The sequence below is a fragment of the Miniopterus natalensis genome, chromosome 7, assembly GCF_054644295.1.
Source record: "Miniopterus natalensis isolate mMinNat1 chromosome 7, mMinNat1.hap1, whole genome shotgun sequence".
NCBI classification, from domain to species: Eukaryota; Metazoa; Chordata; class Mammalia; order Chiroptera; family Miniopteridae; genus Miniopterus; species Miniopterus natalensis.
Window position 1 is genome coordinate 81,292,449 of NC_142087.1, and position 21,560 is coordinate 81,314,008.

At 39.8% G+C, this 21,560-nt stretch overlaps 2 protein-coding genes across 2 annotated transcripts in view; one reads left to right on the forward strand and one right to left on the reverse strand.

Annotated features, from left to right (window-relative positions):
* PHACTR3 (phosphatase and actin regulator 3) overlaps positions 1-3,281 on the forward strand; it is a 114,279-nt gene extending 110,998 nt beyond the window's left edge. The window contains exons 12-13 of the mRNA XM_087818647.1: positions 1,182-1,258; positions 2,800-3,281. Of these exons, the coding sequence (XP_087674773.1) occupies positions 1,182-1,258; positions 2,800-2,815 (93 nt within the window). The 3' untranslated portion in view covers positions 2,816-3,281. The remainder of the gene's footprint in view (positions 1-1,181; positions 1,259-2,799) is intronic.
* An 8,046-nt stretch (positions 3,282-11,327) lies between these two features.
* The window catches only part of SYCP2 (synaptonemal complex protein 2), a 54,005-nt gene continuing 43,772 nt past the window's right edge, over positions 11,328-21,560 (reverse strand). The window contains exons 33-43 of the mRNA XM_087819206.1: positions 21,175-21,376; positions 20,139-20,353; positions 15,849-15,939; positions 15,468-15,617; positions 14,801-14,928; positions 13,889-13,983; positions 13,712-13,811; positions 13,139-13,197; positions 12,901-12,979; positions 12,739-12,795; positions 11,328-11,823 (exon numbers count right to left, since the gene is read on the reverse strand). Of these exons, the coding sequence (XP_087675332.1) occupies positions 11,740-11,823; positions 12,739-12,795; positions 12,901-12,979; positions 13,139-13,197; positions 13,712-13,811; positions 13,889-13,983; positions 14,801-14,928; positions 15,468-15,617; positions 15,849-15,939; positions 20,139-20,353; positions 21,175-21,376 (1,260 nt within the window). The 3' untranslated portion in view covers positions 11,328-11,739. The remainder of the gene's footprint in view (positions 11,824-12,738; positions 12,796-12,900; positions 12,980-13,138; positions 13,198-13,711; positions 13,812-13,888; positions 13,984-14,800; positions 14,929-15,467; positions 15,618-15,848; positions 15,940-20,138; positions 20,354-21,174; positions 21,377-21,560) is intronic.

The window sequence follows — 21,560 nt, forward strand, 5'->3', positions numbered from 1 at the left end:
ATTGGATGACACGGGCTAGGGTGGGGGAGGGAGGAACGGAGGCAGCCAGGAGGCAGGAGGGCTCACGGCACAGGCAGGGGCGCCCTGGAGTCTGCGCAGCTCCAATGGCTCCAGCGGAGGAAAAGGGAGCAGGGGGGGGGTCCCGGGGCTAAGCGGCGAGCGAGTGTCCCCGAGCCCTGACTCTCCCTGTTGAGCCTGCCGTCAGCTATCACTCGTGTAACCCTCAGAAAGGCCTGCAGGAGAGGTGTTGCTGCTGGCCCCAACGGCGACTAGGGGAGCGCCGCGGCCTCACAGGGTTACACCAGCCCCGCCTGCCGTCCGCTGCTCCGCCTGTGGCTCTCAGAGCTCTAGGGCCTTTAGGGCGAGGCCGAGCGGGCACTCAGCCCAGAGCTTGCGGGGGCGCTAACCGTGGCTCGCGCGCTCTGCTGAGCATGCATGTTCAAGGTTGTACGTAATGCACATGGGGTTTGCACCAACTTGGAGAAAGGTAGACGTGTGTGGACTGCCTCTTGGTCGCCCACGGTCAGGGGGCTCGCAGGGATTCTACGTGTAAAAAAAGTGACAGTGGACCTGTGGAGTGTGGGAGTAGCACCCTGAAATCCCGGATTCAGAGCCTGTCCTTGCCGCAGAGGCCAGGCCCTGCCTGCCTTTCCTGGGTTGCCTGGCCCTGGGAGGGTTGATCAGAGGGAGAAGTACTTGGGGAGGGTGGGCCTTGGGGAGCGGGAGGAGGGCCAGATGAGAGGCACGTGTCACGATGTGCAAGGGCCGTGTTATATTTCAAGTGACAGGAAACAAATGCATGCTGAAGTTAGAGTGACTGCCCGTTTACCAAAGCTGCTCTTTACTCTTGGGTTTGGTGTTTCTACTGTGTAAGTGCCCTAAGCATGGACCCGATCGGTCTCTCATGTATCGGGGAAAGGGACGTCTCCCTGCCCCAGCACAGCACAGCAAATACATGCCCCGGACCCTCCCAAGCACTGGCCAAACGCTGGCTTGGCAGGACCATGAAGATGAGTCCGAGTCTAAATGCTGAACAAAAAGTTTTCTTCCTTTCTCTTTTGAAATATATTGCAAAGTAAGAGGCGTCTGTATTAGCAATGACTGCTGATCCACAGTCACATACTAATGTCCGATGTCAACTCTCTAATGTCCTGAACACCCACGTGCTGTTTAAATCCCAGGCAGCGATCCGCAAGGAGCTGAATGAATACAAGAGCAACGAAATGGAGGTGCATGCGTCCAGCAAGCATCTGACAAGGTCAGACCTCTATCCGTGCAAGCGTGGGGCTTATAGCCTGGTATTTATTTAAGAAAAAAAAATGCCACCAAGAACTACGCGGCCAGGTGAACAAAGCCAGTGCTTCTGCAGAGCTGCATGGAGCAGTCAGCTGCTCCTCGGCTGGAAGTGGGTTCGCGCCCACGTTTCCTCCAGGGCCTGGTGCGGGCTGTGACCCGCAGAGCAGCACCGCACAGGGCGTTGGCTTGTCTGCGTAGTTAATGTACATTTAAGAAGGTCGGTCTGAGGCAATAGTGACTTGCTTATGTATTTAATTTCCCTCCTCTAATATCCGCAACACCCCACGAGACTTCGCCCCGAGGCGCATCTCTCCTCGGGCATGTGGCTCCTAAAGAGGACTGCGTCTGTGGAGAGTGGAGCCTGGCTCCTCTCTGCTCCTCGGGCTGCATATTGTCTCAGCACCCCCTTGTCCGTGGCCACGACCAGGAGTCACCCTCTGAGGTTCTCGTGCCCTTCGTCCCAGAGCAATGCCCATGAGCAGCCAGTCTTCCACCACCAAGCAGGTGCTCTGCCCTCTCCCCCGTGGTCTAAAGGCGCACAAGCCTGGACCAAGGAGAAAGGAACTCCCACCTTAAGCCAGGACGCTGGAGTCCTCTCCTCCCTGTGCCACGAGGTGGCCCAGCAGTGTCAGTTAGCTTTACTCCCTAAGGCCGGCATCGCTGTGCGACTGAGACGGTGCCCTACGCTTCTGTCCTGCGGGACAGTTTCCCGGTGAAGAGCCGAGGGGGCAGAGGAGGCTGCAATGGTGGGGAGAATGACCGCGTAGACAGTTTGCTTAATTTCTGAAGTTTCTCCCCATGACGTGTGCATTTGGGAAGGAATGGACCACCTTGCGTTTGAGTTCTGAGCCAGCAATTTAGGAGTCTCCAGTATAGCGTTCAAAATTATTTTTAAGGTTCAGTGTGTGTTAAAGACAAGGATCTATGCTCTATGTAGACTAATGTCAAAATGTTTAATACATTTTCCCATTGTAAATTATGAAGAGATGTTGGCTAAAGATACATTTCCTCTCTCAAGCCCTTGATAGCTTTCTTAAAAAATGGAATTTTGAGAGCGAGCCCAAAAATGGGACATCAGGAAGTAACTAAGATTTTTATAGTACCACATTTTAGGATTTACTGTCCTTTTTAAAAGTCAGAACAGTATGTTTGGTCATATGAGCTTTCCATGAGACACGTTACCAACTCTATAAAACAAGCCCAGCCGTAACTACTGTCAGCTGAGCGATGTCCTGCCGTTCCGTGCATGTCAGGGATTTAGCGAGCAGCTTTCCAACTAGGTCTGAGGAAGTCTTGAGAATTGGGGGTATCGTTCCTTTGTGGGTGCAAGGGGGCCTGGGAGTGGGGAGCCCTCTGAGGTGCTCCATACACATGAACCAGAGCAGGTTTCCCAGGGTGGACTAAAGAGGCGCTTTTAGTAACAGCTTCCTTTGTGGGAAGTTTTAGCAGTTTCAGCTTCCAAATGTATAACCTGAAGTTGTTCTTTTTAAAAATAATCTCTAGATTCCACAGGCCGTAGAGATTTTCTTCTGAGAAGAATTTGTGTTTAACTTTTGATACCAACACTGGACACTCATCAGGGGACTCTCCTGAGGTTCGGCTCCAGCCTGCGCGTCGGGGCCGGACACGCTTCCTCGCCATCGGGGGGCTGCCGGGCCCGCTGACCCCAGAGGAACTGCCAGAAGAAAACTGTTTGCCTTTGAGCCTTGTTTTCAGTGCTGTGGCCGACGGAGGACAGGTGACCCGCTCGGCACTCCGAGGCCTCGGACAAGAGGGACGCGCGACTCGGTGTCATTCAGTATTACGTTGAAAAGACATTTTTATTCCGATCACGGTTGAGTTGAGAACTCTCTAAGTTCATGTTATACAGAATGATTTCCGGTATTATACTTCTTTTTTATATAATGTCTAACAAAACTACAGCTGCAACATTTTGACTCCTGTTAATTTTGTTCTTTAATTAAATGACTACTTATTGCAGGAAATTCACCTGGGCTTTCTATTTTCTTGGGGTTGGGATGAGAGTTTTGTCTGAATAGTAGTCTAGGAAACAAGTCAAATTTTATTATTTTTGAGACATCAGAATCCAAATGCATAAAAGAGAATTCCAACTTTTTGGAATTCCTGCACCTTTCCACCAGCCCCCGACCCCCAACCCCTCCCCTAAAGGTAAGATTTCCTTCCTTTTTTATGGCCGAGTAGTAATCCATGGTATAAATGTTGCACAGCTTTGTTATCTACTCAGCCACTGATGGGCGCTTGGGCTGCTTATAGACCTTTCTTTTAAATTTTTTTAATCTTCACCTGAGGATATTTTTTCCACTGCTTTTCATAGAGTGGAAGGGGGAGAGAGAGAGAAACATCGATGTGAGACAGAGACATCAATTGGTTGCACCGGGGATCGAGCCTGCAACCGAGGCATGTGCCCTTGGCGGGAATTGAACCCGGGACATCTTCAGTCTGCAGGCCAATGCTCTAACCACTGAACACCTGGCCAGAGCATGTGTTTTGTTTTATAAACTGTTAGTCTCTGTGGTTTGTGCCTGGGAAAATTCAAACTTTTTCAAGTTAATTTAAATTTACAAATCACTAAGTAACGAACCTAGAAAATAAGTACTAACTTGCTGAAAAATTCTATCAAGATGAAAATTCTTCCCTCTTTAAGTGTATTCTTAAGTTCACGTGAACGTTATTAAAAACTGTTATAAGAGTCCCAGGTTTAGATGGAGTGGAGGATATAGGGAGGAAATGTACTCAGCACAAAGGTAAAAAGTAATCTTGGTACAAAGGGGGAATACGTTAAATAGAATGCATGGTCCCTGGAGATTTTTATGTGGATTCTGAGTAAGTGTCCTCACAAAATGAGCTCCCCCCCCCCATTTCCGGGACAGGGACAGCCCGAGGCAGGGAGTGCCGGCCTGGAGCAGCTGCCGGCTTGTGGAACCTCCCTCAAGTCCCAGGTCTGCCTCTTCGGCCACCCATTTACTTTCTCTATAGGAACATCACCTGTCGCTGTGTCTGACAACCTGCTGCAATGTTTACATTTTTCAACCACAGTTTACATCAGTACCATTCCGCACCAGTTTCAGATGTACAGCAAAGTGGCTGGGAAACCATCCACTCTACAGTCCCCCAGCACCCGCCTGGCCCCATTCCGTTATCTCGACATTATTGACTGTGTTCCCCACCCTAACACATCTCTGTGGCTATTCTACCAATTTGTACCGCTCAGTTCCTGCACCTTTTTCACCAGCCCCCAGCCCCTCCCCTAAAGGTAAGATTTCTTTTTTATGGCCGAGTCGTGTTCCTGGTGTGAATGTCCCACAGCTTTTTCATCCATCACCTACTGATGGGCACTTGGCTGTTTCCAGATCTTAGCTATTGTGAACTGCGCTGCTATGAACACAGGGGAGCATATATTCTTTCTGATTAGTGTTTCGGGATTCTTAGGATATATTCCTAGAAGTGGGATTGCCGGGTTGAAAGGCAGCTCCATTTCTAATGTTTTGAGGAGCCCCCATACTGTTTTCTGTAGCGGCTGCACCCGTCTGCACCCCCACCAGCAGTGCAGCAGGGCTCCCCTCCCCACACCCTCGCCAGCATGTGTCGTAGGTTGATTTGCTGAGGGAGCCCTTCCGACGGGTGTGAGGTGCTATCTCATTGTGGTTTTGACTTGCATCTCCTTCATTAGCGATGTTGAACTTTTCCAAAGGCAGTAAAGGAGTTGAAGTGCCGGCGTGCAGCGCACTCTAGACGTGAGCTGCTGGTATGGCTGCCAGGTAGCCTGGAGCACCTGAGCGTCCCGTGCGACTTCTTCCCACACGTGCTGCCTCGATGCTTTCCGACACCTTCCCTCTTCTACTTCCTTAAGGCTGCCGTGGGTCAGGAGCCCGTGGAAACTGCCCAACCCTTATGGTAGCACCTTGTCCCGAGAGCCTTGTGATCACTCCTGGGTGCTAGTAAACATATTCCAGTTGAATTAGAGTCTTGTGTAAGAAATCACTGTTATGGTAGAAAAATTCCAGCTCTATTTTGCTGTGTAATATTCTGTGAATTGCTTGACTTCTCTGAGCCTCAATTTCTTTGACTATGAAATGAGATGATACCTAAACCCTTTCTAACTAGAAGGTAGTTCCTTAATTTTGTAAACATCTATGTGTATGTATATGTAGTTTTTAATATATGTATCTATAGGTGTACTCTATTTTACTCATAACCAATTATTTGTGGCCAGTCAACCTCCAAAAAAACTGAAGTTTTCCTTCTATTTTAAGCTACGTAGTAGCAGCTCCCTAGTGTATATTTTATTCAATTTAAAATATAAATTGGAGCCAAGATGAGGTAAAACTAAGATTTCAATCTCCCTCACATAGAAATATCCATATACTTGCTATGGAACACAGAAAGCTGAGAAAGGTGCCTCTGCTCTAAAACCCATGCTGGCCCCCAAAGCAAAAAGCATCAGTACTGCTTAGAAAGTCACTAAACTGTGTCTGTGGCTAGAGATGCGCTGGTAGAAGGGACTCGTCTAGGTTTTTATCCAAGTTGAGTCGCATAACTAATGGGCAAGTAAATTAAAATGAAGATAAGAGTACAGGCTACCCAAAGGAGGGTTTAGTTTGGTCCAGGCTCAAGTGTTCTAAGATATCATAGGACCATTGTACCGAAACCAACATTCTTAGCAGTAGTATCTAACTTGTGCCATTCGTTGTGCTTTTATTCACAAATGATTATTCTCAATTGTATTTCCATATTTATGTTCCTGTCAGGTGTTATAGAGGCTAAGACATAAACTAAAACTTAGTCAAGTACATGTACCCTGCGCCTGGTAAGTACATGTGATCCTGCACTAAGTAAGTACGCGCACTCTGCAGTTTTCTCTCTCCCGTGTCTTTACCACATGCTCTGGGACACGGACCATTTTCCCTCGACTTGGCTGATGCAGTGCAGTAAACCTCCACCGACGTGGGGTGAGACTGGGATCCAGGTAAGAAATATGTCATTGGCTACATGATCATTTGTTTTTAATATGTTTGACATAGAAAAATCATCAAGTTTTAGCTATATTAGTTAACAGTCTTTAGATTTTGCTAATGCAAAATCTATTTAAATCACTGTTTCTGTTAAATAGTAAGGTAAATTGAGGGATAAATTTTATAATAAAGAACAGAGATCTGATCTGTAACATTTTTCTTCTAAACTCAAGGTCTTGCAAACTGTGCCTCACAGACCAGATCTGGCCCACATCTGTCTGTTGCGTTTTTCTTCTAATAGCCTGCAAAGTAAGAATGGTTTTTACCTGTTTAAATGGTTACATTTGCCATGTTCATACAAGTACCTACATGATAGCCCCCAATTCACCTTTTGGCCCAAAAGACTTAACCCATTATTGTATAGCCCTTAAGATAGTTTGCCAACTCCTGCTCTAAACTTTTTTCAAAAAAGTTAATAGAAAATGTTAAGAATGAGTTACACAGAACAAACTAAAACAGCTAAATTTTGTTTGTAAATAAGCTTAAAAAAATTTAACATCAAATCTGTTCCAAATTCCAACACTCGTTATAAACTCTTTGCTGAGTCATTTGGTAATTCCACGTTTCACTTGAGGAATTGAGCTTCCCACGGCAGCGGCGGTGTTTTACATTCCCCCAGAAATACACAGGGTTTCAGCTCCTGCACATCCTAGCCCAAACTTACATTCTCTCCTTTTTGATTCTGGCCATCCTAGTGGGTGTGAGGTGGTACCTCATTATGGTTTGGATTTGCATTTTCCTAATGACTAATGCTGTCCTGTATATTTTACTGTGCTGTTGGTCATTTGTGTGTCTTCTCTGTGGATGTGTTCATGCAAGTCCTTTGCCCATTTTTAACTGGGTGTTTGCCATTTTGTTGAGTTCTAAGAATTCTTTACATATTCTGGACACTAGACCCTAATCAGATATGATTTGCAAATATTTTTTCCCATTCTGTAGGTGGTTTTTCACTTTTGTGAATATATTCTTGGATTCACAAAAGTTTTTAAAATTTTTGATGAAGTCCAATTCACCTTTTTCCCCTGTTGCTGGTACTTTTGGTGTTGTTTATGAATCCATTGCCAAATCCAAGGCTGCGAAGATTTACTTCTGTGTTTTTTCCTAAGACTTTTATAATTTAGCTCTTCCTTTTAAGTTTTTGATCCTTTTGGAGTTTTTATATATGGTGTAAGGTTAAGAGTTCAAACCTTCATGTGGCTATCCAGCTTGTCCCAAAACCATCTGTTGAAGAGACTATTCTTTCCCCACCAAATGGCTGTGGCCCCTTTGATGAAACTCACTAGACCAGAGGTGAATAGGTTTATCTCTGGGCTCTCAATTCTATTCTATTGGTCCATACGTCTACCCTTTATAGGGCCCACGCTCTTTTGATTAATTTAGCTCTGTAGTATTGAATTGGGAAGCGTAAGTCCTCCAACTTCATTATTATTCCTTCAAGATTGTTTAGCTCTGTAGGGTCCCTTCCATTTCCATGTGATTTTTAGGAATGAATTTTACATTTCCCAAAAAGGCCATTGGGGCTTTTGATTGGGATTGCATTAAATCTGTAGCTTGCTTCATGGAATACTGCAGTTTTAACAATACTATGTCTTACAATGGATGACCACGGGATATCTTTCCACTTACAACGGTTTTCTTTCAACAGTGTTTTGTAGTCTTCCGTGTACAGTAAATCCTCAATGTCACTGATAAGGTTATACGACTTCAAGTGAAATGATGTATAATAAAACCAATTTTACCATAGGCTAATTGATATTAGAGCTAAGCTCCTAAGGCATCTCAGCATTAAAATGTTATTCGAGGTCCTGCTGTACAGATCTTGCACCTGCTTCATTAAATGTCCTTTAATATACTGCTGAGTTCAGTAGGCTAGCGTTTTTTAAGAATTTTTACATGTATATTCATAAGGGATGCTGGTCTGTTGCTTTTCCTTGTAATGTTTTTATCTGGCTTTGGTGCCACGGTAATGCTGGCTCCATAGAGTGGGTGAAAAATGTTTCCTCTCCTATTTTCCTGGAAGCGTTTGAGAAGGACCAGTATTAACTGTCCTTTAAGTGTTTGGCAGGATGCTTTGCTAGGTCTGTGATTACTGAGTCAGTCTCTTCACTTGCTATAGGCCTGCTCACCTTCCTGCTTGCTCTTGAGTCAGCTTTGGGTCTGTTTCTGGGAAGTCATCCATTTCATCTGACTTATTCAGTTTGTTGGTACTAAAATCATGCATAGAATTCTCTTATTTCTATTTCTGTTAGGTCAGTAGTAATGCCCACAAGTTTCATTTCTGATCTTAGAAATTTTAGTCTTCTGTTTCTCTTAGTCTAATGGTTTATCAATTCTCTTGATCTTTTCAAAGAACCACATTTTTGTTTTACTGTTTTCTCTATTGTATTTCTAGTCTGCTTCTAAAATCAGCAGTTTAATATTTATTATTTTCTTCCTTCTGACCACTTAGGATATAATTTGACCTTTTCCTAGTTAAATTATAAGGTTAGGTTATTGATTTGAGAGCTTTCTTCACTTTGAATATATATAAATGTCCAGCTATAAATTTCCCTTTGAGTACTGCTTTCACTGCATTTTCATTTGTTTTAAAGTATTTCTAATTTTCCTTGTGACTTCTTTGAGCCATTGGGTATTTAAGAATACATTCTCACTGGAGAGTTTTCAGGAGGGTGTGGCATGGTATGATCTGTTACCAAGCACAGACGGCTGCCAAGTGGATAGAGTATGGAAAGGCAAGTACGAGTGCTGGAGGCTGCTGGAATTGTCTGTGGGGGAAATGATGTTGACAATGTCAAAGGCAGTGACAGTGGAAGTGATGAAGTATACATGTCGGACGCATTTGGTAGTCTGGTCTGCAAGACTTGTCAGTCAACTCACTGGCCAAAGGAAAAAGAGAAATCAGTAATTACTTCTAGGTTTTTGGCTTGAGTAACTGTGTGATTAAAAGTGACATTGACTGAGAGGGGACAACAAGGTTTATTCTTTGGTGATGAGAAAGAATGTGGAGGGAGAGAAACTGCGTTGTTTTGAGAACTGTGATGCCTGTAGCTCTGTCAACAAAGCAGTGTATCCGACACTGTGACATCCAGAGTAAAGGTCAGATCTGGCACACAGATGAAATTACCTAAGGCGCAAGTGAAAGACGGACTAGGCATGAGCCCTAGGTGAAGAGGCAAAAGGGAGGCCAAGCCGGGAAGCAGACAAGGAGTGGAAAATGCATGCCAGCCATGGGTGAAATGGCACCGAGAAGCTGGGTCAAAGAAGGTAGAGGTTTTGTAAAATGAATCCTGGTGATTTTGATAAAAGCAGCTCCGGTGAGATAGTAGAGACAAACTGGCCCAAGGGAAGGCAGAACAAATAGGAAGTTAGGAAGTGTGTAAGTTGAGACACTAGCTAGAGAAAATTCTTTCAATATGTTCAACAGGTGAGTAGAGAGAATTGTAGTGAGGGCAGCAGAGGCAAACTGGATGTCGGGCTTTGTAAAAACTAAGTGTGAGCTACGCACACAGTACAGAGAAGTAAAGACAGCACAGGAACACACATGGTGGGGGTGCTGAAAGGAAGAGGCAAAGCTGCCACGCGAGCATGTGGGAAATCGCCAGTGCCGGTGCCGGTACGAGGTTACTAGGTTAGGGTTGAGAAAAGATGAGAGTACGAGGCGAGCCGTCAGCTGACAGGTAAAGAATGAAGAGGCATCGATCTACAAAAATACAGCGGTACCTCGGTTTTTGAATGTGATCCATCCCGGAAGACAGTTCGAGTTCTGAAATGTTGGAAAACCGAGGGATCGGCATCCGACAGCTAGGCCTCAGGATCTTGCCCTCAGCGGAAGCCGTGTGGCATGTTGGACTTCCGAGGAGTGTTCGAAAACCAAAGCATTTACTTCTGGGTTTACAGTGTTCGAAAACCAAGGCGCCACTGAACTCTGAAAATGAAGTCAAGTGAAACGGGGGGGAGGAAGGACTGCTGAGCAACGCCCAGAGGCCATCTGAAATATGTGTAAAGCCTGATGATGGGAGTTTTCGCCAGTGATGCTCACACTGGAATAAGGAGTGTGGCTTGGATAAAGTCAGAGAGAGGAGGGAGGGCAAGTGTATAATTCTGTGCGAAGGAATCTAGAACAGGGAAGGAAAGAGGAGGAAGGGTAACAGGCACAGCAAACCGCCTGGGACAACTAGAGAGACCAGCTGGACGCTAGAGAGGTAGGGAAAGGGGGCTGGAAACGGATTCAGGAGCAATGACGGGCACAGCAGAAAGGCTGGGAAGGGCGGAGGGAGCGGGAACCTGGGCTGGATTTCACACAGTGTTGAGTCAGGAGTCGTGGACGGCTGGCCAAGGGTGAGGTAAACAGTTCCGGATAGGGTCTCAAAGTCTCACAGGCCAATACGGAGATGCCACTCCGAGGAGTAGTTAATAGTACAGTAGAGTTGTCACTGTCTCCTGAAATAGAATCCCTGCCACCATCAATAAATCTTAGCTGACAATAATAACGGAATGAAGCTGACTGCGAACAAGCCCCTTTGCCGCCAAATTAAACGCTGGCAGTATCCGGATGCTCTGCTACCATGAAACAGGCCAGCGGCAGTGAGGAAGGCTGCTTGGTATGTTTGACACAGCGCTCGGGATATCGCACTGGAGAAAGGTATTCTGTTTGACCCGATGTTCATAAAATAGGAAAATAATGATTATAATATTTACCCAAGTGACACAGCATTTATTTTAACTTCAATACTATGCAATTAAAGCAAACTAAATGTGTACTCATTTTTATAAAATAATCTTGCAGATTACCAAAATGAATAAGCTTAATAAGTACTTGTCAAAACAGCCTGCTATGAGTTAAGATGTCTACCTAGAATTAAAATATAGATAGTATGGTAATTGTTTTAGGCTATTTAGTGCCTTGGAGCCATAACTGAATAAATATACTCTCCCCCAGTGTGCTACAAAGTACCAATTTACACACACATTTAAATCAAAGACTTCTCCAAGTGTGGTTTAATTTTTTATTACAGATATTCTGAACTAGTAAAAGTTTTAATAATACATAGTAATATAACATAAAACGGTATATATTTAATAATAAACTAAAATTTATCATATAAAAAGTATTTTAAACAACTAGTTCTGTAAATATAATTAATTAAAAGTCAGTAATGTCTGTCTATATTTAAACTCAGTAACATGTCTAAATATTACTACAAAACAAGCCAAAAAGGAGTGGTAAGGTACAGACAAGTTTGGGGGCTTGGAGTCAGAATGTTTTTTTCCTCATGCATAAGACATTTCCTTGAATGTTGAGGTCGAAGGCACTCTTGCCTGGGTTATATATGTATTTTTTTCTTTGTAGGGCTACTCTGGTATTTTCTTGGTTATGTACAGAAAGGAACTGGGCAGAACTGGGTAACAGCTAGATCTCCACATTAACATTTGTCTCACAAGCCATGAATAATGACAACAGTCCTCTGCGTACATTAAGTAGCTCCTCCTCTTGCTATGGCCAGGGAAAGAAAAAATTACATTTTAAATGATCATTTTCAAACCATCAAGTAAAATAGAAAGAAAAAAATCAAGCTATTAGGGATTCATTTTAAAATAGCCTGTTCCATAAAGCTATAATGTATGTGCTCGTTCTCTCTGTTCCCCCAAGGTCTGTTCCCAGATAGCTGAACTCAGTGATCATCACTGATCACCAATTGAGAGAAGACTTTCAGTCTTTTCTATCTCAAATGATTGACTGTAGATTTAATATTTAAAGGAAGGAAGTAAACTGAGTATAATCTAGGGAACAATTTCAACAAGGATCAATCTAGTTAGTTTGTCTGCTTCAAGCTAAACATCCTGATCTTCAGCTATTTCAGCAATGTTGGGCTTCTATTAAAATTTGTTAAATACATTAATATATCCCCTATAAAAAGATTAGTACCAAAGAATACATAAAAATGTCTACCCTCTTTGAGAAAACAAAGACACGTTCACCTGGAGCAGTGTCTTTAGACCCCACACAACTGCTTTTCTCCCAGAACCAGCTGCTGGTCTACTAGACCATTGGAAAGTCTGGTCCAAGTGGACAGTGATTCTTTTCAGGTGTCCTGACGCCCCTTCTTGAGAAGGCAGGGTTCTGATGCTCTGCACAGTGCTTAGACAAAGTACAAAGAACTCACTTTTCTAGAGAACTGTTCAAGTGGCAAATTGATAGTCTTTTTTGAAATTTTTTATTTTTAGGAGGGTCTTTAAATCACCCCTATTATTTTACTATAAATATGCTCCTATTATTCTAATTTAAATAACAAAGTCCACTGAGCTAAAGCTGCTTCCTCTCAATCCAAAAAGAAAACCTGTGAAACAATTTCCCATTAAAAGAAATAGACATTCCATTTGAAAATCCCAAACTAGATAGTTGATTTACCATTTCCTTAAGAAGCCTGTCTTGCAGAATTTTCATGTTTTCTTTCATGAAACACATCTGTAAAATAAATGTATTTCCCCCATGAAATTTACTATAAAATCTTTACAGCAAAAAGATAGACTAACCAATACCAAAATTATATAAAAAATATGTAACGTATACCTCAGATGTACAAATAGTTTCTTCCCTGTCAGTGCTGTAGAAGACATTCTTGTCCAATGAAGCTTTCAAAAGGTGAAGCCTAACAAGTATAATAATGACAAGTTACTTTTGTGCTTACCAGGAATTCAAATTAAGTCGCTATAGTGTAGTATACATAATTTAAAAATTTTAAATAATGTAAACTGTTAACTTAAAATCTAATTTTATAGATTCCAGTCATAAAAAATGTCATACTAACCTCTCCTGTTCACTTTTTTGATAGGCACTGAACTTCTGAACTATCTTTTCCCCAAAGTCCTAAATTTTAATACAAAAACTAATTACACTTTAAATATTCAACGTTGACAGTAGAATTTACTATATTTCTATAAATAAACAAGTTGGCTACATGCTAAGAATATTCCAGATGCCATAAACTCTTTCAGATAAAAAATATTCAAAGTAAAATCTCTCATGATTTCTCCCTTATTAAGCTTAAAGTTTGTAATTTAAGTGTGTTTATAAGAAACTGACTAAAAATCTTTATGGTGGTTCTAAAAGCAGAAGGTCAATAGAGATTTTACTTAGTGTAGCTCTTTAAAAATGAGGTCTTACAATTATTTTTAAATTCTTTTCCATTGTTTTTCAGAGAGAAACATCGATGTTGGTAGGTTGCCTCCTGCACGCGCCCCGACAGGGCTGGGGATTGAGCCTGAAACTGAGGTACATGCCCTTGTCCGGAATCTACCCTGGGACCCTTCAGTCTGCAGGTCTACACTCTAACCTGAGCCAAACCTACTAGGGCTATTTTTAATTTCTTAAAAGCACAAACCGTAAATTCCTTCTCCAAATCTTTTAAAGACTGTGAATCTTTTTCAAAGTTCTCCAACTCTTTTATGATGCTGAACTGGAATTTATCAAGTTTTTTGATCCTATTAAAGGAAATAAGAGTATTTAAAAAACTACAGCACTCAAAACATAGTGTTCAGAAGAGATTTGTATTACACACCTGTATTCCTGAATATGATGGTTCATTGTTTTTAGATGTTGTTGAGCTGTTTTCCAAGACTGCTTGGTAAAATAATCCATCAATTTGTGGTGAATCTGAAAAATATTCATTATTTACAAAATGATAATCTAACCAAGACTATATTAAGAACAAAGTCTTTTCCACAAAATGTAAATGACTTGGAAAAGTGAAAAATTAAAACCTCAGTGATGGAACCTGAAGTGTTAGTGAGTAAGCTCAGTCAGACCAGGGTCTGGTTCCATCAGAAAGGCTCTAAGGGCTGACCGGGTGACTGATCATTTTCATAAGGATACCGCACTCTACAATATTTTAAAGCAATGCTAGTGATTACAGTTCTCTTCAGGTACACAGCCTCAAAGTCCCAGTCAGAATTATTACCCTTTTCACATCTAGCCACAGATGCATAGCAATACAGGGTGTGGCAAAAGTAGGTTCACAGTTCCATAAGGAAAATACAATAATTAATAAACTGTTTTGCATACTCACAAGTGTAAACCTGCTTTTGCCCTACCCTGTGTATGAGTCGGGGTTCCTCTGTTTAGACTGTCAACCTTGGATAAATCAACATGAGCACACTGGAACCTCAAATGGGATTTCTGACTGAGGCTCATCCCTTAGTGCCCTCACTAGCAGTCACCTCTATGAGATTAAAAAAGTGAAGAATCACAGAGGAGTCAAAATGTTAAACCAATTAAAAAGAACGTGTAGAAAAAGAAATAGGGATAATGCACAGACTTTTAGAAGATAAATTCACTCATGAGATAAAAGGTTTTAACCTAGGAATCATTCCAGTTTTTACCAGTACATGAGGAAAGCTGAATTCACAAGTGGATAGTCTAGTAGAAAGGGGGGCATATTATCACATTATTGGGTATAATTTCAATAACTCACATTAAATTTCTTCTTAAATTCTGTGTTGAACTGCTCACACATTGTGCCTACATCTGAAATTTCAGTTCCCCAGTTCTTTCCAGGAACAGAAAAGTCATTTGTTGATAACGGAGATGTACTTTCAGACACTAAAAAATGAAGGCAAACAACCAAAGTTAAAATGTGTTTTCATGAATGTAGCCTTACTTGTCATGAGGCTGAGAACAAAACCTTATTTTCAGGTTCTATGTATAATCTAAGGATTATGAAATCAAATGCAGACATATTTTTAATTTAAAAATAATTGATTTATAAAAAAACCTTTTGGCATGGGTATTAAAGCAGGAAAGGTAACATTAAAATGGAACATTTTTAGGGTATTTTTAAATGGTTTTAGCTACTTCCATGTCATTGACCCAAGTATTTACTAACACGCTAGTTTCGTAGTAAGTTTACCCTCTAGTACAGCTCACATGAGGTGATTAGTGATAGAGATGAGGAATGTTTGAGTGAAAAGAACCCTTCCTGCATTACTCACATCAGTAAACTTGTGATAGAGCATCACTCTTCTTGGACTTGACCAAAGTTGTCTTTACAAAGGGTTTGTTTTGTGGATGGACTCATTTGAGATCTAAGAAACTACCTTCCCAAACAGCTGCATTTTGACACACACATTTGATCTACCTACTTTTGTGACTGTGATGATCAGCATTTTCCATTTTAGACAGTTTTGGGGGAAGCAAGTCTGCTCTCCCCTCCTCTTCCTCTTCCAATCCTACTTCATTGGGATTAATGTCTTCTATGTACATTCGTTTGCGACTAAGATGGTATGTAGGGCCTTAGGAACAGTTAAATAATTAATAGTGTTCTTGCTTTTATGAAAAAAGTATTTGTTTCAGTTAATTATATCATTTTAGGTAACTGTGCATTAAATTCTATCTAGTTCCTTATTTTCATTTTGAAATTAGCTAACTTGAATAATTTAGTATGTTTTCAAATATATAATTCTTTTAGATGAACTTTCACAGCATTTCAGTAACTAACTTAGAAGCAAGGCTGTGAGTCAAACCTGATACATGAGTGGAGTCACAGGGCGTGTCACATCTTATTTTCTCTCCTTTCTCACTAGACGTGGATAGTGAAGATGCTGAATGACTTTCCTAAAATATGTATCAAAAATTGAAAAAAAATACCATAAGTACTCTTGGACTCACCTTTGACCATCTTTCTTAAACCCTAAAGCCAGGAAATTGCAAAAGCTGTCAATACTTTTTTCAGACTTTTTTTGTTTCTCTCCTTCCCTTTTCATCTTTGACACTACTTTAACCTACATTCTTAAGTGAATCTCAATCTTAAACTATACTAATAATTTTGAGCTAGCTTTTGTGACTACTCCTGCTTTTCAATTCTTATTAGGATTTTGAGTCAGAAAATGGGGAACTATAAAAAATGTCTAAACTTTTCTCTCAAGCTATATCTTTAAGACATTTTTTTCCCATCTAACCTTGTGTTTTGCTGTTTCAATGTACAGATTTCTTCCAGTCAAATTAGGTTTTTCCTATTTCCTGATAGTGCATGTCCACTTCCAGTTCCCTTCCTTAGATTACTGTTCTTTCTCTACTATAAGTACCCACGCTCCCACTTAGGTCTAGGGTGAATCCCAGCCCTCTCCATGCTGTAAAATTCTGTCTTACCTTTCTGTATTTTACAGATTATTAAACTATTCTTGTTGTTGGAGTGATGGACTTTTATAGTGGCAAAAAAACTCAACCAAATTCTTATATAATCATGAAGCCAGAAAGTCCTAGTTATAAATATGTAAGTCAGTGGTTCGGCAGCTATATTCTCACTATTTAAGACCTTACTACTTCTCATTTAAAAAATTTCAGCTTTTTCCTACGATTAAACTATCCTACATATTGTAAACATCAGATTTGTAGATAAGTTGAAAATATTATAATTAAAGGCCAGTAACTGATTCTTCTCAGACCACCTTAGTTTAGGGAAAGTTTGATGGCTACACTACCAGATATGTCTCCCTTTTGCTATGTATATGATTTTCATTGACATTTGGAGGTTCAATTTCCATAAACTTTTTTCTGAACTATAACTGCTTACATCTGAATAGCTATTGCAATTTCGTGTTTCTTATTTAAGTACCACAATTTACATTTTTTCTATTCACAATAGTATTATTCTTAGTAGGAGTATACCTGGGCTATGAATGAGCAAGACATATAGAAACCAAAAAAATTAAACCAAAACTATGTAAATTTTGAGGGAATAATTCATTTGCTGCTAAAATTCAACTCCTATTCAAAATTAAAAATAAAAGTCCTCAGACAACTAGGACATTAACTTGATAACAAGTATCTACCAAAAACTATGGCTAAGCATGCCTGCTAGTACAATTATCTATTTAACATTGCTCCAGAAGTCATACTCACCTTAATAAAAAAGAAAGTATAAGGAGTGGAACAGAATGCAACATTATCATGAATAACAGTTTAGGGCTGTCTATACTCAAAGTCCAAGAGAATCTACGCAGACAATTCTGGTAGAATTGTCAAGGTTGTGAGAGATATACAAAAGCAAAATACTAAACCCAGAAAACAGTTTAAAGTTTTTTGTTTGTTTGTTTTAAATATATCTTTATTGATTTCAGAGGGAGGAAAGGAGAGGGAGAGAGAGATAGAAACATCAATGATGAGAGAGTCATTGATCGTGCCCTGACCGGGAATAGAACCCCGATTGCCTGGATCCTAGGTCGACGCTCAACTGTTGAGCCACACCCGGCCTTGGCTTTAAAGGTTTTTTTCAATACAGTAAAAAGGAAACCCATAAAACACTTTGGAATTAATCTAACAAGTAGTATAATTTTCTCTGTGGAAGATTTGGCACAATTTTGTCAGAAATAAGACCAAAAAGTAGGGAGAAAAATGAATTATGTCAATGAGAAAGTTCATGGCAGGTAATTCTTCAGGCAAACTAATTCCCAAATGTAATATGAACATGTAAATGGCCAAGAGAATTTAGAAGTAAAAGGGTAAGACCAGGTTGACTGGGGTGGTGGTGTATGAAACACCTTGTAAGTGTAAAACTACTTTTAAAGCAAAGTAGTAGTATTAGCACAGAGGCAGGCACTATTCTGTTTTACTGGCCAGTCTAACAGCTGACCCAATGGTTGCCAAGACTATGACCAAATTAGCATTACACAGGTCGGAGAAAGGAGGAGTCGCCCAAGCATGATGTTGCACTAATGCACTATCTATATGCAAAGAGAAAGCCCAGAAAGTTTGAAAACAAACGTTAAAATCAAATAACATTTTTATGAGAAAATGTATGTTTTTAGAATAGCTGAAGGAAGGATTTCTTGAACACCACAAAAGACATAAATTTCATTACATCATGGATATTTTCATTCAAGTGAAAAGACAAGATAAATACTGGAAAAAGAATGTTTGCATTGTATATAACCAATACAGAATTAATGTCCAGAATATATTAAGAACTCCTACAAATTTGTAAGAAAAATCAAACAATGCAATTAAAAATTAGGAAAAAATAGACAATTCACCAAATGGCCAAAAAATATATGAAAACACTCAATGCTATTAACCATGAAAATGCAAATTAAAGTGAGAGACATGAATCAGGTTGGCAAAAACAAACATCTAACAGCCAATTAACAAAAAGTACACTGTTGGTGAGCATAATGTAAGCTGGTACAACTAACTGATAGAGCAAATTTCCAATACCTAATTAAGGATACACAGTAAATGCGAAACAATGTCTCATATGTAACAATTAAAATTCCATCTAGCACCAAGTAGCATCAAAGAAAGTGGGTGGTGATTACCTACGTTTTGAGATTTGAAGGATAGGACACCGAAGGGATAAAGGACTCCGGGAAAGTAAGGCTGATAGAGCAATACTTACAAAATACCATGGGATGACAGTCTAGTGGGAAACTTTTTCAGATTGTAGTCTGTAGAAATTGAGAGCCCTGCAAAGGCCCCTTGGAGTTATCAGAGGGAGCCTGAGTAGGCTAAGGTTTAGATCTCCTATCTGCTCTAAACAGCATAATTCCATTTTTATTTGTTTGGCACATTGGAGGTTTCATATAAGATTATGTTTGAAAAATATGGTCTGTGAAGACTACTAGTTAAACAGAATAAAAGGACCTTAAAACCTTCTAGGAATAAAAATATTGTTTAAAGTTGTAAAAAATAAGGTTATTAGAGATTTTAGATCTTGGCTATAGGTGTTCTGAAACTCTCATTAATTCCATCTTTATATACAGAGGTTAGTACACATCAAGAGAATTTACTATGTAAATATTTGAACATTTACAATGTTTTCAAGTATTATGCTTACATAATCAGCCTATTTAATTTTTCACAGACCCATTTTACAGATGAGAAAACTGAGGTGCAGAGGGAATCATCAACTTGTAAAATGTTACATAGGCAGAAAATAGTGGAGCCAGGATTTAAACGCAATTCTGTCTGACTCAAAACTTTTTCAACTGTACCCAGTTATAGTGAGCAAAATTATCTTGGCAATCAGTTCTATAACTTTGTTACTACTACAAAATTCTCCAAATTGAGCCATCAATACCACCCAAGCAAAAAGGGGTGGCAGGGTTGAGGTGGGGTAAACTGGTACCAAAGTATTCACAACTTAAAAAAAACACAGCAAAACTCAAAATACATTTTTACGTCTCTCTCTCTCTCTCTCACTTTAACCCATAATTGATTCCTATTTCTAATGTCTTTTGAGAGCATACCTACATATTTTATTAAGAAACAGGACATATAACAACACAAAAGGAATTTTCAATATATTAAATTTGTTAATATTCATGCCATTTACCTACTAGTCTTAAAGTTCCTTACAAAACTCCAAAGCAAATACTATAGTCATACTATTTTCAATTACAGTTCTTGTCAATTTGCTTTGTCAACTTCTGGTTTAGTAACTAAAGGTTACAAACTTCGAGTTATGGTAGAATCCGAAAGAAGTGCTGTGTTGCAGGACTAAACCTATTCAAATCTAGAAAACGAATTATGTAGTTTCGAAGTGTAGACAAACACGCAGCGCCTCTTTAAAGCGATCATTCCCATCATAGCACACTTGCCAGCACTCTGCTTCTCATACCACCACCTTCCTCCTCTACAGCAGCTATAATCAATCTATTAGGTTCATTGAGGCTATTTTACTTTTCTGTAGGTTCCTCCTCTTCCCCAGATATGACACAAAAGCTTAGGCTAAGTAGGTAAGCAATGTGTATTTGATTAGAGGAAAATGATTTACCCACTTCAAATATGTGTGATTAAAGAAAAATATATAATCTTACCGAAGAGAATGATTGAGGCATTGGTGAGCAACTTTCTCTTGCACATAGTAAATTTTTCTCACTGTTTTTCAGTGACTTTATTGGACCTCCAACTCCATATTTACTGTTGAAGGATTCAGGTGATGAAGATTTTACAGTAGGTGATATGGATTTTGTTATACAGTCATGATCCTGAGTAAAGTCCCTTTCTGTTATTTTCTCTGTACCTATATTGCCTCACAAAACACAAACCAAAAAAAGGTGGAAGGCGTTATTGATGTCTAGTTTAGAATAGCATGATTAATTTAAATTCTAAGAATAGACAATTAGCCGTATTTAAAAAGGATAAACTTTCACTAAACCAAAACCAAACTGTTTAAAATATTATATAAGACTTTGAAAAATATTAAATGGCTCCATTTTAAATGTAATTGTAACCATAGAACATTTAAAACATTTTCAAACAAAATGATCTATAGTATAAGCTGCACTATAACGAGCAGCCTGAGTATTTGACATCAGTAGTGTTTATATATAAAAGCCACAGAATTTTATGGTTGGAAAGGCTTGGGAAATAATTTGGTCTAATTCCTTCAAATATAGATGAGGAAATTCATGGCTGAAATAAATCTTAATATAAGTGAACTCTGACAGTTTTCAGATCAAACCAAGGCATGTGCATCTGTCTTCTAAGTATATGCTTATCCGAGATAACAGTGTTCCCAGGTATTATAAAAACAGCCACTTCAGAGGAAGTATATATGTTAACTGATGTAAGTCTTGAATTTTAACTGAAATTATAGACACTTAGAAATGCTTTAAAACATCCTTTAAAGGACCTGAAAGATAGAAAAAGTGCAAACATGACCAGCTTCAGTGTCAGTAATACTCTTCCCAAGTCTACTTATACTTGGCAAAGACCAAATTCTGAGCATTAACTAGTTTAAAAATAAAATTTTGACTACCTATAATGTTAATACACCCGTCAAAATTAGTCTTCAAATCCTATTTTCATATAATTATAGTAAAAATTAAATATTCAACTAAAGATACTGACTTCTCATTACTTCTATAGATGATGGACTCCCAGACAAAGACACAGGAGATAAGTCAAGGCTGTTGTCTCTTATAGTAGTATTTTTTAGGAGAGATGAGCTTGCCCATTCTTTTGATATATCCTTTTGTGTCTCTGAGGAGAAGGCATTCTGCTGTTTCTTTGGCAGCTTCATGGTTTTGCTTCTGGCATGAATATTCTCCTCCTAAATGTATTGATAACTTTCAAATTATAATAGAATACAAGTAATTTAAGTTACATTGAAATGTTAATAAATGTCTTATATTACTACATATGAGCATAGCAGGGGCCACAACATGAGTAGTGAAAGACTAATACACTGGAAGACATATGGCAAATTCACAAGAAATATGATACACTATAATAGA